The 17,769-nt window shown below is 44.6% G+C and overlaps 1 protein-coding gene across 1 annotated transcript; it reads left to right on the forward strand.

The window, feature by feature from the left end:
* The first annotated feature begins 123 nt into the window (after window positions 1-123).
* kank2 (KN motif and ankyrin repeat domains 2) lies at window positions 124-17,695 on the forward strand. Its single transcript, XM_056401435.1, has 13 exons — window positions 124-227; window positions 6,365-6,449; window positions 9,581-9,663; window positions 9,984-11,345; window positions 11,769-11,978; window positions 12,070-12,175; window positions 12,432-13,076; window positions 13,168-13,255; window positions 13,808-14,027; window positions 14,452-14,594; window positions 14,834-15,034; window positions 15,139-15,237; window positions 16,137-17,695. Exons 3-13 carry the CDS (start codon window positions 9,627-9,629, stop codon window positions 16,191-16,193), a joined length of 3,168 nt encoding a protein of 1,055 aa, XP_056257410.1. The 5' UTR covers window positions 124-227; window positions 6,365-6,449; window positions 9,581-9,626; the 3' UTR covers window positions 16,194-17,695.
* The last annotated feature ends 74 nt before the right edge of the window (window positions 17,696-17,769 follow it).

Below are 17,769 nucleotides of genomic sequence, written 5' to 3' on the forward strand. Positions count from 1 at the left end.
TGTGTGTGTGTGTGTGTGTGTGTGTGTGTGTGTGTGTGTGTGTGTGTGTGTGTGCGCGTGTGTGTGCGCGCGCGAGAGAGAGGGAGACAGCCCTGCTTCTTGGCCTCGTGGCCGCTGGCCCTTTAAGAGGAGCGGGAGGGGGCGCCGAGCATCTCGGCTGCAGTGTTTTTGTGTCTGTCAGTGAGCGCTCCTGGGCCGAGGCGGCTGAAAGGATTTCCAAAGGGCAGGTAAGACCAGCAGAAAAGACAAACTTACACTTCCTCCGTTTGAAAGCTGTCTTGGACTCTCTGTTCAACTGCATTTTAAAGCGCTTCAGACGAGGCGCCTTCTTGCTCGTGTGACTTCTTTTGTGAAGCGTCGGTCCTGCCCATTCCCCCGGTCCTCTCTCTCCGAAGTAACGGGTCCTTTATCCTCCTGAACCCACCCCCTCCCCGGTTATACTCATATTTCTCCCTAATGTTCTGACTAATGGGGTTTTTTAATTTCACATGAGTGTTTCTTTAGTTTCAGAGGAATGTGTAGCTGAGTCTTATGGTCGCTCCCCGGTGCGTGCCTTTTTGTTCAGAGCATCATTGGAGGCTAAGTCAGGCTGCACGGTCGCGAGGAGCGCCGTTAACGAAGCATCAAGCCTATTATTGTCATGATAATAATAATGATACTTATTCAGTTGCAACTAAAAGTGTGTTTGCCATACTGAATTTTAAGTTTATTCATTTCACTGGGTTTAATTTTTATCATGTAGGGAAATTACCTCTAGAAAAGCTGCATTTCTGTACAGTATCCCTGTAAAATCCATAGCTACACTGTTATTTTCATCATTGTAAGTGATTAAAGCAGGACTTTCAGTGTTGCAGCTGTCTTACAGGAGTCTATACAGTTATGTGGCATTGCCAAATCTTATCCCACACGTCATTTCTTAACCCGGCAACACATTTGGGTGTTCGTTTCTCTTTGCCCTTCATTATGAAACTTTTCCTCGTGCCTCACACATGATCTGTTGCAACAAACCCACTGTTTTTCATTTTACTTTTAAAAAAAGAAAATGGTGAAAAGCTCACTGCAGACTGTAAGGACTCAGGGGAGAGGGTGGGTCTGTGCATTCTGCAAGTTTTCATTAGTTCCAGATGTTCATCAGCTTTTCGTTGCTGCTTCTTGCGTCCCACATTTGCTCATCTCGCCGACTGAAGTGACTGGTCACTGAGGGGAGTGTATATCCTCGGAAGATGGATGAGGTCTGATGGAGTTGTGTGTCAGCAGGGCAAGAGGAAGGTAAACAAGACTGAAACTCCAATGAGTCACATTTATACAGGCACCACTTGCTCTTTTTCAAGTACCTTGGTGCCTGGCTCTCCCTGGTTTCCCTTGATAAACTAGTTAGTAGGGTCTTAATAGGCAAAATGCATAAATCAACGTTTTCCCCTCAATAACTTTATTGTTTTATGTTAATATGGACGTTTTATAATGTATGGCAGACTGTCCATATTCATCAGTAAACACATCAGATGTTGTTTTGATGAACGACATGGAGAGCTTGGCGGGGGGGGGGGGGGGGGGGGGGTAGTCATCAGCCTGTTACACTGCATCATACAATACACCACTGTCCTGCTGTTGTGTAATGGGCTGCTAGCAGTATTAAATCACCTACTAGCAGCTGCTTGGCTCTCAGATGGGCTCTGTCCTGTCATTCATGCTGTTAAATTGGCCTGCTAGTGCCAATATCTAGCCTATTAGTTGGTATATCTTCATATTTAATTCTCATATTACAGTACAGTTCAACAGCACCATAACTGCAGCCATGAAAATGACGGTGAAGTTACATCTGCACCGCTCAGCAATAGTTTTAAAAAGCAAAAACATTATAACCTTCATGAAGGCATATTGCAGACATTTAGCTAAGTGGACCTAACGAACTGTCAACTGTATATTTCCTTACTGTTTTGAGATCCAGTGAGTGTGAGTGTAATAACAGTGAAAACTGACTCCTCCTCGCCTGCTTGGGGACCCCTGGAATCCCATCAGAGACCCCTGGGAATCCCCCAGGCTGCACGTTTGGGAATTCCTGGTCAGGTTTGTCTGCAGCTGGAGTTTCCTTCACCATTTTTTCGTCTGAGCTGGAATGTGATTGTCACATTACAGCAGTTGGACGCAGGGGTGCTGTGGTGGAATGCAGGGTTATAAACCCCATTTGCACACTGGGCCACACGCCGGGCATTTAAATGGTTTAGCGAAGCTAATGAAATTACACCCTGAGCCCGCATGAGACTGTCTGTCACTGTCTAGTGAGGTCTATTACTGGTTAGCTATTTTGGACAGTTTTAGAGCATGATCAACTATCTGTTCTTTAAGTAATCATGTTATATATCATCACTTGAAATAAGGACGTTTATTGACATAAGGGTCTATGATATTGCTAACGGGCTTCTTCACTGTGCATACATGCAGTCAAGTTGTGTTTTCTTCTTATTGTAAATCCGATATGACGAAAAACCCAAATATACCCTTTTTCACACAATTACATTATTTTAAGATATAATGAAAGAAAAGGTTTTCGTGTAAGAGGTGGATTAGTTTATAAGTGGATAAACATACGGCCCAGTATTATTATAGTAATTGCTTAGGACAGTGAGGGTTAATACTCCTACTTAACTATATTGATTGGGTCAACCAGTAAAGTAATGTTTTCAGGGAACATATGGTCTAATCTGGCTTTTGAGGTACTAGAGATAGTAATTCCTTATCTGCCCGAATAATCTGACTTGATCTCTTTTAATAAATTAATCACTCAGAAAAGCAAGATAGACTGTTCTGTCCAGCAAAGCACAAACATGTGAGGGCAGTCAGTGCTATGGATGTTTCCTGGACCTGTTGTTGTCTCTATGTCCACAGAGTCTGTTGATCAAGAACCCTCCTTGAATCAGGAAGTAATTGATAAGATCCCTGTGAGGGAACCACTTAACTAGATCACCACCTCAGGCAGATTACTTCCTCTGTTCTGCTGTGCCATCCGCTCGGCACCACAGCACACGCTGACCTCAGCTTTTAACCCCAACACTGGTGCTCTGGCGTTCCGACTGCTGTCTGGACTTCGTCCCCCCCCAGACCCTATATATTCCTTGGAACAGTGCAGCGTTCAGCCTCTCTGCTCGGCATCATTCTTAATCCCCACCTCCACAACTGCACAGGAATTTTCTCCCAAATGCCTCTTTTTTTTTTTTTTTTTCTAGTCTCTTTTTTCCGGTGCCGCTCCTTGCCGCTCAGTCCCACCCTTGCTCAGTTTCCTGTTGGAGGTCAGCACAATGACCAATGGCAGACTGGCGGGTGTTTACTCTGCTCCTGTTCCAGGAGTAATGTGAGCTTCACAGCCCCTCCCTTTGGCCGTACTCTAGCTAGCCAGACTGCTCCAGCCCAGTGCCGTCTGCTCCTCCATACCACCACTCCTTAATGTAAAAAACAGGGCTTTTTGCTAAAGGGCAGAGAATCCTGGAGGGGATGTACCATTGGGTAATGATTTCACTGTCCTGAGTCTAAAGTCCAAATCAGCCAAAAAACCACATGTACACCAGCAACACAAGAGCACACTGTATTTCCATGTTGTTATGAGATCATCTGGCCCCTGTCACGCTTGATGAAGGCCCCATCTTTCAAGCAATGACGTACACCGTTAAGCCACTTCAAGCTGAGTGACAAATGGCTGTTGTTGCCTCTACATTTAGCATTCTGTAGCTTTTCAGGAGGGAAATTTGTTTTTAATTTTTCCTGATTTATTATTCATTGAGGACCAGTTGGTTGAATGAAGCCATCTGTGCTGCAGAGTGAGGAGGAGGAGGACACAGAAGGCTTAGTAGATAGACCAACAACCGTGACTCCTGTTGTGATTTTAATGTAACATTTAAAGCCCTACAGCATGTCTATGTTTGCGGCCTTTTACTGTGAGGAAGAAAAACCTCTGAACAACAGTCAGCTTTATATAGTCAGAGAAAGTGCAGCTTCTCATAGGGATTCTCTATTGTGGGTCTATTTTTAGGTGTGGAATGCACAAATGATGGTAATCTTCTAGGCGGAGCCATTTAAGATTATGAGGAAAGGTCCTTTGAAACTTTATTTACCCATTGTGAGCAGTCCTTGCAGCCCTCTGTGTGATCTGTGTGGTGCTCTTCCTGCACTAACAGGAGTAGACTACATTCTGGTGTCAGCAGCAGGATTTGCAGTGATTCATACTGGTGGAGTTCAAATCTGAGAACAGTCATGGTCTTCTCATTCGAGAAGTTTCCATCTAAAACTCTCAGCAGCATTTCTTCTTTTTTTTTTCTCCCCCCCTCTGCCTGCAGTTTTGCCTTTCTTTCCTCACATTCCCACTGTTTTTCTCCCACCCTCCCTCACATACTGTACTGCTCTCCTCTGCTTTCTCCCTCTCTTACCCCTGCTCCTTTTTTTTCTCTTTCTCATTTATGCTCTCCTTCTCCTTGTTACTCTTTCTCCTGGGCTGGGGAGGAAGTGACTGGGTTGTTTCTGGATCCTTAGGGAATAGGAAGATGGAGCTCCCTTTCCTGTAACCCTTTCTTCATCAAACTCATCAGGGCTCCATCCTCCCTGTTTTTTCAACATCAAGCTTGGCATGATGTGAGGCACATGCACTGGCAGAGCAGTGTCAATTTGACATCAGAAAAAGATGCATTTCTCATCAGGCTTTTGCTAAAATGTTTCTACTTATTGGTGTTGATTATCCATCAAAAATATATCATCACGTTGTCAGATTTATCATCTTGAAGACAGACAAATTAAAAACAGTTAAATCACTTCGTTTTCATATCATCGGTGCCCTTACTGGAATAAATCAACTTAAACGCTGCAGCTATGTTTGTTGATCTGCGGGAGTCTTCAGGCCTGGAACAGTGTCTTCGTGTCGGGGGATCTGTGTGTGTTTTCATCTGCGCTGTGTGGGAGTCGATGGGAGTTCAAGTTGTCTCCTGTAATGTTTGATATTTGTCTTACACAAGTATTTGCCATCTGCACCAGCACAGGGTTACTACTAAAGAGGTCACTGTCTTTAATCCTGTCCTTGGAGAGTCATTTTTGGCAGGTTTCAATAATTAGACAGGGATGTGTTCATGTACATGTTTTGTTCAGGCTCTTACATAATTAGTAGCACAAAATCATTTTGGAGCCTCGGGCACTTGTTCATCTAGACATCAATCACTTAGTCCTGCTCCTTGTATTTCCAGTCTCTTGTCAGTGTGTGGGTCCTTAACAGCGCTTCATCAACTGTTTGTTTGTTTTGAGGCAAATTTCCTTGCCACACACTCATACACACACTGTTTTTCTCTCTCTCCCTCTCTGAGATGCCCCTCCTTGCTTTATATTAGAACCAGCTGTGGAACTAGAGGCTGAATGAATGGCTCTTTGTGATTTGGCTGTCGTTCCAGTCTAAAAGGTCTATTTCTCCCCCTACCCCTCCACCCTCTGTGGTATCGGCATGACAACAATATGAAACAATGGACTGAACAACAGCATGTCTTGTTATGATATTATGCAAAGGTCACCTATCCTTGTTTTTTAAGGCTGCGAGACCCTCTGACAAAATGTCGTCCACACACTTGCACAGCAGCCTGACTCTGAGCAGCCGCAGCCAAGGCGTGAGAATCAGCAGACACAGTCATGCAGCTTATCTGGTGGACATGCACGCAGTTGTTCCAGCACAGACTTCAAGTCTGTGAAGGGAACACATTACAAGGCTCATGAAATCAGTCTTTATAGGTGATCTGTGCAAATGATGCCTGTTCCAAACAAACTGGAGGGCGTGTGCGCGGGTGTGTGTGCGCCACTGGATTTGGGAGTGTTAGTCAGAGAGGCAAGAAAACAGAAAACATTGCCCAATCACATGGCAGGGAGGCTCCCAGCCTTGAATTGATTAGCGAGGCTTGAATTGGAGAAGGGAATGGGGTGGGGGACAGTGTTTCTAGAAAGCTGGGAGAGGAGGAGTGTTGCTTTGCGTGGATCAGACTTCTTCCAGGCTGCAGTACAAGGCGGTCAGAGAGTGATTGGCATCTCATGGGGGTATATTGTTCACATCCGACTTGTCAGTCAAAACCACTGGAATGTTTGGGAATGTTTTTTCTGGCTTTGCAACCTGTGTTTAAAGTCTTGCGGGGGCCACTCTTTTGTAACCTGTCATAAGTCTGTTTTTATCTCTGTGTCAACAGAGCTACACACCTTCAATGGAGTTTTAGTGACGTCCCCTGATGACTACTTGTCTAGATGTTTCCTTTTATTTTCGTGTGGTTTACATTTTTCTGGGCTTCAAACTGTTACAAACAGAATCTGTGACTGCCAGAGTTCAAGTTTCCCTTATTCTTGTTTCCCACAGGTGCTGACTGTAAGAGTGCAAGAAAAGGAAGGGAGAGCGAGGAGCCTGGGGAGGAGAGATCCCGTCCTTGCAGCGCAAGCAGCTGGTATGAAGTGGAAAATAAATCCCTCTTTTCCTAATTCACAAACCATTCCCAAGCTTGAGCAGAATAGCAATCACCAAAGGCCGAGAGAGTCACTAAGGCAGTGGAAAAATCCATAAAGATCTTCTCTGGGTGGTGGGAAGAATGGTATTTCTAACTTAGCAATACTGAGGTTTAATCCTTTGTAATGGCAATAATAATAAGGGGACTCAATGAATGGAAGCAATGAGTTTGAATGTGGGAGAGCTGACCTCGAAATGAAGCCTGGCATTTTAAATTGCTCCTCAGGGTGGTCTCAATCCTCTGATACACCAAAGACACGGAGATCTATATACACGCTGTAAATCAAATCCAGTTTTTAATCCTCCAGAGACGAGCATGCTAAAGTGTGGCTGTAATAAATAAATAAATGAACCTGAAGCTCCCTTTTATGTACAAACCCAATCTCTTCTCAGTTTCTGCGAGAGATGAAAGAAGCTGCCGTATAATACAGTTATTCTCATGACATCTTACAGGACATACTGCAGACGTGTAATTTGTGCTGGATGACCTGCATCGTCCGTCCCCCCCCCCCCCCCCCCCCCCCCCCCTCTCCCGAGGGTTGTCCTAATCTTAATAGCGGGGAATGGAGGGAGTCGACCAGGCGATGTTAACTTCCTTTAGTATGGTATGCAGCTGTATGGGGAGGCAGGGGGGCGAAATGGGGGCAAGGCATTTGTCCTGGATGAGGCAGGCCAGGGAGAGTCGTCTGAAGAATGGCAGTGTGGCGCTGGGGAAGGGCGCACACTGGTTTCTGTTCAGATGTCATCTCAAAGGAACTCTGTTTGAGAGCTGAGAGAGAGGGAGGAAGGTCAACCCCCCCCACCCCCCACCCCCCACCCCCCACACACACACATACACACACACTCACACACTCAGGGAATACATACACACTCACTTACACATCTGAAACACCCAATGAGCCGGTGTTGGAGAAGCAGATGTGGAGGCCCAGTGGCGTGGGCGTTTTGAGGGGGCGATGATGGAGGAATGGCACCCGGAGAAGAAAATAAGGAAAGAGCCATTTGAAACAGAGAATAATGTGAGTTTGAGAGTGAAGATATAATTTGAAGGAGTAGAAAACTGCATTTTGGAATTCAAAGAGGATTCGAGTGGACTATGTCATCTGTCATGTCTGCTTTGCTGGTTGCTAAACCGCAGACTCTAATTATATCTCATCAACTGTCCCCTGTCAGCGCTGTCCTCCACCCTCGTGTACACACACTCACTTTTCTCACACGCACACATACACACTCATGCTCCCAACCACTCTCCTCCCCTCTGTCCTGCTCTCACTTTCTCACACATGTAGTCATACCAACACCGCGCCATGCAGCGTGCAGCACATAATCAATCTAACACTTTCATTCCATACTTGAGATAAACAGACTCTCACGCTGTGTTAGGAAGGCATGGAGCCAAATCTTGTCTGTGATGCTTTTAATTCTTCTTTTTCAGTGTTTCATGAAATTATTCCACATCATTAAAAACTTCTTTTTTTTTTTATCTGCGATGAAAGAGCGCTTTTGTTATCATATGTTTATTGGATCTTTCAGGATTCCAGCAGCACTCCCGTGTTATTTTTTCTTCTTCTGAAAATCTCTTGTGTTCATGTAAGGCAGTCTTAAAATTTACATCTGGGAAATCTGATAAATTCTTTATATGTAAGCTGAAATATATTTGGCTCAGTGTTGGGGCTCTATCATATTAAATTTAACAGTGGAATCCTTCCATACCACGTCAGAGTAAGATGTATTTTTAATTCTGTTCATTTTGATATGGGTGCATCAGTATGTGCGCACACACACACACACACACACACACACACACACACACACACACGCAAACACACACTGTCTGATAATGTGTGCGGCCATCTTGGTATGAGAGGGTGATGAAGGGACACAGATAAGGGGAAATCACACTGAGACGTTAAAGTGACTACAGGACTTCAAAAATACCAAGTCAACTTAGTCAGTGTTTCCAAGTGTCCTACTTTTCACAAACGAGCAAGCACCGACCAGAGTCACAAGATAGCGAGAGACAGAGAGAGGGAGATAGAGAGAGCTCCACATAGAGAGGAGACTCTCAGAGTTCCTGCTGAAGAAAGAGAAAACCAGCCTTAAACTGAAATGAACTGAGTATGTCCTGAAAAACAAAGTGTAGGTTTGGAGTCCAAACTTCTGATCTTCGCTCCTTAAAGTCTCAGTAATATAACGATGTTCAACTGCCTAAATCTGTGGATGGCTTAAACATTACATCCCCAGTTCCCACAAAGTGATGACCTAGAAAGTTAATCTTTTCCAAGCAGACACAAACTCGGAGGCACTGGCGATGTGGGCTCTACAACGTTGCTCTCTGTGGGAGGACAAAGCACAATCTTTTGTTTATAAAGAGTCAAGATGCATTACCTCTGGAATGAAAAATGCATTGAAATTCACCATGCTCTCTGTGTGAAAGTAACAAGCAAGTTAAAAAGAGAGACACTGACCAGCTGAAACCTCCTGATCATCAGCTGACGTTGAGAGGGGGAGAAAGCACCAGAAAAGCATAAAGAGAGAACAAATAGAGAAGACAGAGGAGGAGGGGGGAGATGTGGAGAAAGTGTAGGAGAGAAAGAGGAGAGAGTGTCTGTAAACCCTAATTTGAGAGGAGAAGTTTAGCGTGCACGGATGATTCCTAATAAGGTTGTAACTGGCAGACTCAAACCTCTGTCCTGGAATTAGCTGCCAGGAAACTTTCCCCTGTAACTCCTCTTCTCTCGACGCTATGAACAGAAACAAACACACAATCGACTGTGACCCGCTACGCTCCAAAAAATGAAAGGATAAAATTAGAGAGGAAGGCATGAGGGTGCCATAGTGAAAGAAACAGTAAAACTATTTCTGACCATCATATAAAAAAACAATATTATCAAAAAGAGCCACATGTCGTGTACAAACATACTGCAACATACTGTATGTCCATATAAACAGGTTTCTGTTGGACATGCATAATCATGCATTATTAACCCTTCGCTTGTTATTACTGCAAGAAAAGAAAAGAATATTTGATGTGCTCATTTGTAATGTCAACCTGTTTCTGTGTCTCCACAGGTGAGAGTTGGTGGGTGACTGTTTGGATACCAGCCACAGGCTCATTATGGCTCAGGTGCTGCATATGGACCCCGGCTTCCCAGGTCAGCTTCTATTTATTCTCACCAATAACACTCAACATAACACACATAATATTGAGGGTATTTTAGAAAAAGGAATTCTTTTTGTTAGGATTTAAACTGTCAGACGGGCTTGTAAGTAATGGAACAGTGGTGATATCCCAGCACTCAGAAGGTCAGGTTATAGTAAACTGCACTACTCCACTTTGAGCCTAATTTGGTGATTGTTTCAGAGTACATAGATAAATACACAGTAGCCCAGAGTTAGTGCTATTTTGTAAAGTCTGAGCCCAAGATTAGATGCAGATTTCCGTTTGTTTAAAGTTGATTTCCTTCCCCCTCAGGGAAACTCAACCCGCCTGCTCCCCCTTCCCTGCACGGCAAAGAACAGGAGGCGCCCTACTCAGTGGAGACCCCCTATGGCTACCGTCTGGACCTAGACTTCCTCAAATATGTTAACGACATAGAGAAGGGAAACACTATTAAGAAGGTGCCTATACAACGCCGGCCACGCTATGGCTCCCTGCCCCGTGGCTACGGCTACGCCGGCTCCTGGTGGACGTCCACGGAGTCTCTGTGCTCCAACACCAGCATGGACAGTCGGCACTCCTCCTTCTCCTACTGCGCTCCAGGATACCACACGTCGCAGAGACCCAGCTTCAGCACTGCGCGGGTGGAGAAGACCCTGTTGGATGCACGCAGGAAGCTGGAAGAGGAGAAAGAGGGGCGTAGATTCTCCAACCTGGGCAGCATGCACAGCAGTGTGGCAGGCTCTAACACCTCCATCAGCAGTGCACACAGCTACAACAGGGCCCATGGTGGAGGCGGATCCTTTACGCCCATGAGTTCTGGCCTGTCCACCCCAGTGACCCCAACGCCAGCCCACCTGCAGCATGTCAGGGAGCAGATGGCAGCAGCCCTCAGGAAGATTAAGGAGCTGGAGGAGCAGGTGAAGACCATCCCTGTGCTCCAGGTTAAAATCTCTGTGCTGCAGGAGGAGAAACGGCAGCTCAGCGTCCAGCTGAAGAGCCAAAAGTTCCTGGGCCACAGTCTGGGTTTCAACCGCGGTCGTCCGCGAGGCGAGCTCTACATCGACATCCCTGAAGAAGAACAGAGCACTGGAGCCAAGAGCAGCAACAAGTCAGCAGAGCCACTGTCTCCCACCACACCTGAGGGCTCCAAACAAGACTCAGGGTGTGAGATTGAGGACACAGTGATTGTGGGTGGAGCTCGACCGGATGCAAAGCGGGAGCTGCGCACCATCGGAGTGGGGCCAGAGGACTCAAGGGGCAGTCGTCAGGTGGGAGTTGGGGTTCGCGAGGAGGATCTGGGGCTGCTGCCAGAGACAGAGGCTCTTAAGAACCAAGTGGGTCAGCTTGAGGGCAAACTAAAGAGGACGATGCAGGAGCTGCAGGCTGCACAGCATCAGGCAGAAGCAGTCCAGAAAACTCCTCAGGCAGAGCATCCAGTCATAGCAACCAGCATGGGCTGGCAGGAGCCACAAGGCTGCAGCCTGCACACTCTGGTCAGCTTCACACAGCAGCCCCAACAGAGGGAACAGAGGACTGTGGGAATCCAGGTGTACACATCGGAGCAGCCTACTGTTGTTGAGGTGGGCACACTGCTCCGAGCAGAGATCTGCAGCTCCCCCTCGCTTCAACCAGCTGGAGGGGTTTTGGAGGGCCACCACAGAGGACAAACTGAAGGTCTGGATTCAGCCGGTAGTTTATTACCTTTACCCGAACAGTCTAATGCAACAGGCGTTTGTTAAGAATATCATGTTCAGTGTTTGTGAACTCTATCAGTGAGCTTTTGAGCCTCTGATGTTTTCTGTCACCTTTCAATTTAAAGTCTGCCACAACACAACAACTAACTTCACCCTGAAAATATCACTGAGCTGAATCAGCACCTCTCTGACACTAAGACTAAGATTATACGACAGATTACATTTATTGTAATGGGCTGCATAAGACTGTACAGGTGTAACCAATAAACTGACAAGTAAACTCTTGATCTTGTGTTAACAACTTATGTTGGAGAAAGTAGTTTACTTATGTTTTTTGTACATTTCCATAAGATATGTATATCAGTGAAGGCTGACAAGTTGAAGTCTTCTTTCTGTCTGGCAGATACTCCGGTTGAGCTGCCGATTGCAGTCAGCTCCAAGCAGGTACGCGACGTCCTAAGGAGCGAGTTGTCCACCTCGGTACCTGTTGCTAATCCTGCCGTCGCTGTAGGCACGTCTGATAATCACATTGGTTTGATCCATTCACAAGAAGGAGAGACACTCCTGCATACAAACACAGAGACCATCCAGTCACAGGAAGGCCCTAAGACAGGTAACTGGACTGAACTATCACTTGACTTTTTTTAATTTAATCACATGACACAGTCCGGCTCTATGTATGATTACTGGTATCTTTTTACCAGCCTCATCTCCTCAGTCTCTGAGGTCCATTATGAAGCGGAAAGCAGAAGGTGAACCAGGCTCCCCCTCCACTAAGAAAAACCTACAGTTCATTGGAGTCAATGGAGGGTAAGTGTCAGTGACTGCAGATCACCAATCAGTCATGTCCATCCACAGAGTCCTGTGTCCCCCTGCCCTGGCAATAGTGTTTCATCCCAGATGTGTGATGTAGTTGGAAGAGAAAAGAGTCGGCTCTAGCCAAGGGTCAGAGTTACCAAGAAGAAATGCATTCGTATTCCCTGCTCATGTACAATAATAAAATAGGTGTGAGTTGCAAACAGTTGGAGCTGTTTGACATTAAAATCTTCATGTTCTTTTCTTGCAGTTATGAATCCACATCATCAGACGACAGCAGCAGTGAGAGTTCAGACGAGGGCAGTGACTCCAGTGAATACCATGAAGCCAGAGAAAAACTACCAGAATCTACAATTCAGCACCAGCAAGCAACCCACGCCAAGGTTTCTCAGCCCCAAGAAAGCAACAGCGTACCTCAGCAGGCCACTGCCAAACTACCAGCCGTCATTCCAGAAACACAGCAGAGTCCCCGCCAGTCTGCAGCTGTAGACACAAGACTGCCAGACAAAGTCCCCCGGTCACCAGCAACTGATACAGCTGTGCAGAAATGTGCCTCACAGCCACCAGCCTCAGACCCCACCCTGATTCCTCCACGTCCAGCTAACGATTCTGCCTCTAGAGAGACTGTCAGCCAATCATCAGAAAAGCACACAGTCACACGGGAGATCACCTCCGCATCATCAAGCTCTGAATCCTCTAATCCCTCTGAGCAAAGCTCTCTAAAGTCCCCGGTTACCTGTTCTCCATCACCGTGTGTCACTAAAACCACTGAGATTGCCAAGCAGCAATACACCGTCCAGTCACAAGCAACCATCCTCTCCAGCCAATTGGAGTCAAAGCCAGCAGCTGAAAGCAACACAAACGACACTGCCACAGCATCAGCCAAACAAGTCAGGTAAACGTACACATAGTCAGTCTGTCTGTGAGCATCACCCTGTCTGTGAGCATCAGTGACTGACAATGTGTTGTCTCCTTGTCTATCTCAGACTGGAGCTGAGCGACGCTCTGATGTCAGCTCTTTGGGCCCTGCAGAAAGCCCTGGGGGAACCCAACGCTTTTAGCCAACAAGGAGCAGTAGGTTTTCACTTTGTTTAACTAACATAATCCACTCAGTATCAGTACTGCTGTCCAGGAAATGCAGGAGTGTCCTGTTTTTAGAAAAATCAATTATACTGACAAGTCCAAGGAGAAGCACAACAAAGCAGAGATACCTTACATACTGATTTATCTTTAATTCACATTCAAACATATTCAGATTATCATGATCTCTGTCTGGACTGTAACAAAAAGGGGGATATTTTTTATTATGTGGTTTTTGAACTAGAGGTCATAGGTTATTTACAATATATGATTTGCGTTGCATCTCTAAATGTTTGAATTAGTCAAGAAAACACACTTACAAGGTGCTTTAAAAGAAAAAACAATAAAATGGTTTGCTGCACTAAAAAGATCTAGACCCAATATTTTAACATGTATTTCAGCAAGTACTAGATGAGCAAACAATACATTTGGTGTGTGTTTCTTGGAGGTTTGTTTTGCAATAAACCCTCCTCTCGACATACATCTCATGGTCAGTCTGTCGAGTGTTTCTGTGTCTCTAAGCGTCCTCATTGTGTCTGATCTCAGAGGGCGGCCTACACCACTGTGCTGCAGGAGTGGCTGCGTGTGTCCTGTCACAAAGCTGCGGACACAGCTGTTGTCAAGGCCTACATGGACACCTTCGCCTCGGTCTCCCCTCAGCTGCTGGAGTTTGTGATCAACATGGCAGACGGCAACGGGAATACAGCGCTTCACTACACCGTCTCCCACTCCAACTTCCCCGTGGTGAAACTGTTGCTGGACACTGGTGAGCTGTGTGTGTGTGTGTGTGTGTGTGTGTGTGTGTGTGTGTGTGTGTGTGTGTGTGTGTGTGTGTGTGTGTGTGTGTGTGTGTGTGTGTGTGTGTGTGTGTGTGTTAGGAGTTTTACGTTGCACGTTTTGGTAACAATATTCATTTACACAATATCTCCAAATTTTTGTGACAAATAATTAACAAATAATGAATTATAAAATTATGAAATTATCTCTAATTAAGGTTGAAATATGGGATTTTGGAAGGATTTGTTAAATATTTTTACTTGACATTTCCAATTCTACTGTGTCATGTCCCGTATCAATCATCAGACATCAGAGTGTCAGATAATCCCGTGTCCAATATGTCACGCATCCCTGTCATTGTCTCTGCTGCTGTTGTATCACCTGTCACACTGATTGTCCTATATACCTGACAGGCCTGTGTAACGCTGACAAGCAGAACAAGGCGGGATACACAGCCATCATGCTGACAGCTCTGGCTGCCTTCCACTCTGACAGTGACCTTCAGACAGTACTGCAGCTGCTGCGCACCGGGGACGTCAACGCCAAGGCCAGCCAGGTGCGCCCTCTACTGCTCACTAGGTTTTACTGCAGCTCCACACACAACACACACAAACCCATATCAGAGCTGAAATGGTGTTTTCAGGTGCTTATCAGATCTCTGCTCACTATTAGTTTGTTATGCAGATGTACACTGCAACATGTGAGCAAACAGTCTAAATGATGATGATGATGATGATGATGCAGCTCCACATTTTCAAGATGAGGTTAAAAATGTTGAATTATGGGTATTTTTAGGCCGGTCAGACGGCACTGATGCTAGCAGTGAGCCACGGTCGAGGGGACATGGTGCGGGCGCTGCTGTCCTGTGGGGCTCAGGTCAACATCCGGGATGATGACGGCTCCACAGCGCTCATGTGTGCCTGCGAACACGGTCATGTGGATATTGTGCGTCAGCTACTGTCTGTGCCGGGGTGTGATGCCACTCTCACCGATAATGTAAGCACAGTATAGTCCCTGCCTATTTCCTCTCTATCTCCCTCCCTCTCTCTTTTTTTTTGACAAACCCATCATTTCACCATCATCCTCTTGTGTTTTTACAGGATGGCAGCACTGCGCTGTCCATTGCTCTGGAGGCCAGCCAGAACGACATTGCTGTGCTTCTGTACGCTCACCTCAACTTTGCGAAGCCTCCTTCCCCTGTGAGTGCTCTCATACTCTGCTAATACACAGTAATGGTTGTCATAAGGTATTTTTTCACACTAGTATCCTGGTTATGATTGGGTTTTTGGAGTATCCTGGTTAATTTTGTGCATGTAAACAGCTTATCCCAGTTTCAGAAACCTGGTTATGACCTTATCCTAGATGTACTACCTGGAGCACTCCAATAGAAACCAGGATAATGTGGCATGTAAACACCTTACCAGGTTTCTGAACCATCTCATAGTGAGATGGTGAGAAATCAAGATATACCTGCAGGCAGACGGTCAGAAACCTGGATACTGTTCTCATCCTGTATACAAGGATGTGAAGAACCAGGTTTTTCATCTTCCATGTAAACGCCATATCCCGAATTTAATCAAAAACAGCATAAGGCTTAAAATGAGGATACTAATTCATATGTAAATGCACCCAATGAGAGAAATCTTTCATAAAAGAGGAAGAGATTTTCCACACATGTATCCACTTACAGTCTCCTCAATAAGGCTTAATGTAATGCAGCCATATGACTTGTTTTGCTTTAAAGGAAGTGTTGTTGGTTATTCCTTTAAGAAATCACAAACTGAAGAAGAGGTAGACGAAGCGGATTGAATTTACAAGAAAGTAGCACAAAATAACTCCTGGAGAAGACAGAAGCGTAAACGTATCTTTAAGATACGAACAGAATGTGGATTTGTTCTCTCTCTAAATCAAGCACATCTATTGACACTTTTCCTCACAGTTCATATGTAATAAGAGCTTCACCTCTGTATTCGTGTTGCTGCAGTATGCTTGGCCCCAGCTGAGGGATACAAGTAGCTACACCTCCAAAATACATCAACACTCATGAATGACATAAAAGTTCTCATCTCTAATACCTTCTTTTTTTAACTTTGTCTAGGTTTCACCTAAGTCTCCTCTCTTGGGTTCCTCTCCTCCTTCCGGTGAAACAAAATAAACCGCACTCCCTCTGTAGCAGCAGCTCTACAACCAATCCACCGCAACTGCTCACATTACAGCGATTTTTTTCTTTCATTGTGTAATTCAGAAAAACATTGAGTTTGTGTGTATGTTTGTTTTCACCCTCCATAATTTAAGTACATTATAATGTGCAGATAATTACATGACAGCTTGCACCATTGTTATCTGTTGCTCTGTGTACATAGTGATCTCTTTTAATCACTGTGGTGGTTAAAAACACGGATTTCTTGTGTGGTACAATCTGAAAATCCAAACATCTAGAGCGGCTGTATGAACATTAGTTCAGTCTTGTGACAATCCAGTTGTCAACACTGTTTTTAGTGGCACTTACCAGTCAAAACTGTTCACCATGATTTCATTATGCAGTTCATTATTACACACTTGTTTTTATTTCATACGGATCTCATCTTAGTTGCTTTATAGAGCAATTTTTTGTCATTGTAATATGTACAATAGCTGTTACACAGTAGCATCATTAAGTGTGCCACCATCACAGTCATTTGGAATAACAAAAGCCACCCCTCTTATAGATAAGTGTCCTTGCATCAACAAGCTCATTGGTGCTACAAAAGTATAATACAGAAAACACCACTTCAACAGTCTATCAATATTTATATGCAAGATTTATTCACACTAGAGTATTTTTGATATTGATTTTTTTTATTCCGACTGAATTCATGATCTCCAAAGATCATGATTTTTATTTCCCGGGCAATTGTTTATTGATGACACCTTTTTAACCAGAGGACAACATTTTTTTTATGTGTCCACCACATTTCCCAAATCAAACCCAAAGATGTATCTCTCCTGTGAGCTCTGTGACACTGTATATCGTAGTGATAATATTAACACAGGCCTAGTGTGGCAGCGGAGAGAGGTCAGCGATAGTCTCTGAAGGCTACGGCACTGTGGTCTTTGTATTTTTATAGGTGATGGTATTTTGGATGGTGGTATGGCAGGATTAGAGTGTATCTGTGTTTGTAATATTCTGTACTTTAACAAGACTTAGTTGAGAAACGACTGAAAGCACTGGCGAAGCCACCTCTGCTGTGGCCATGCTGGTGAGATTCGTCAGGGAACCAGAAAGTGACTGATTGGGGTCTTATAAGGACGTGCTGTGTAAGATATGAATTTCAAAATAATATATGTCAATATAAACGTTTATGCCTAAAATCAAACTCCTTGAACAAAAGTGCATAGGCTATTGATGTCAAAATTTCTATTACTTTTCAAAGTTTTTTCTCAATTTTCATATTCACTTTTAAGCAATTGAATTTTTATAAACTTTCAACTTTTTAATTTAAGTATCTATCTTTTTATACATGTAGGATTTTTAAGCTCACACCCACTTAATGTAACCGCACAACTCTTTAGTTAATGTTTTATGAAGGTTTATCTAAACTTTGAGCTTGTGTTTCTCCTCTTCTAATTTGTGCGTTTTGGAAAAACAATTAATTAATAAATGTGGACCACACTGTTTCTATTGCATTTATTCAGTATTGCTTTCGTTTGCATGTAAATATTCGGCAGCGATGTAAAACATGGTAAAAACA

This window comes from Seriola aureovittata, chromosome 17 (genome assembly GCF_021018895.1).
Source record: "Seriola aureovittata isolate HTS-2021-v1 ecotype China chromosome 17, ASM2101889v1, whole genome shotgun sequence".
Classification (NCBI taxonomy): Eukaryota; Metazoa; Chordata; class Actinopteri; order Carangiformes; family Carangidae; genus Seriola; species Seriola aureovittata.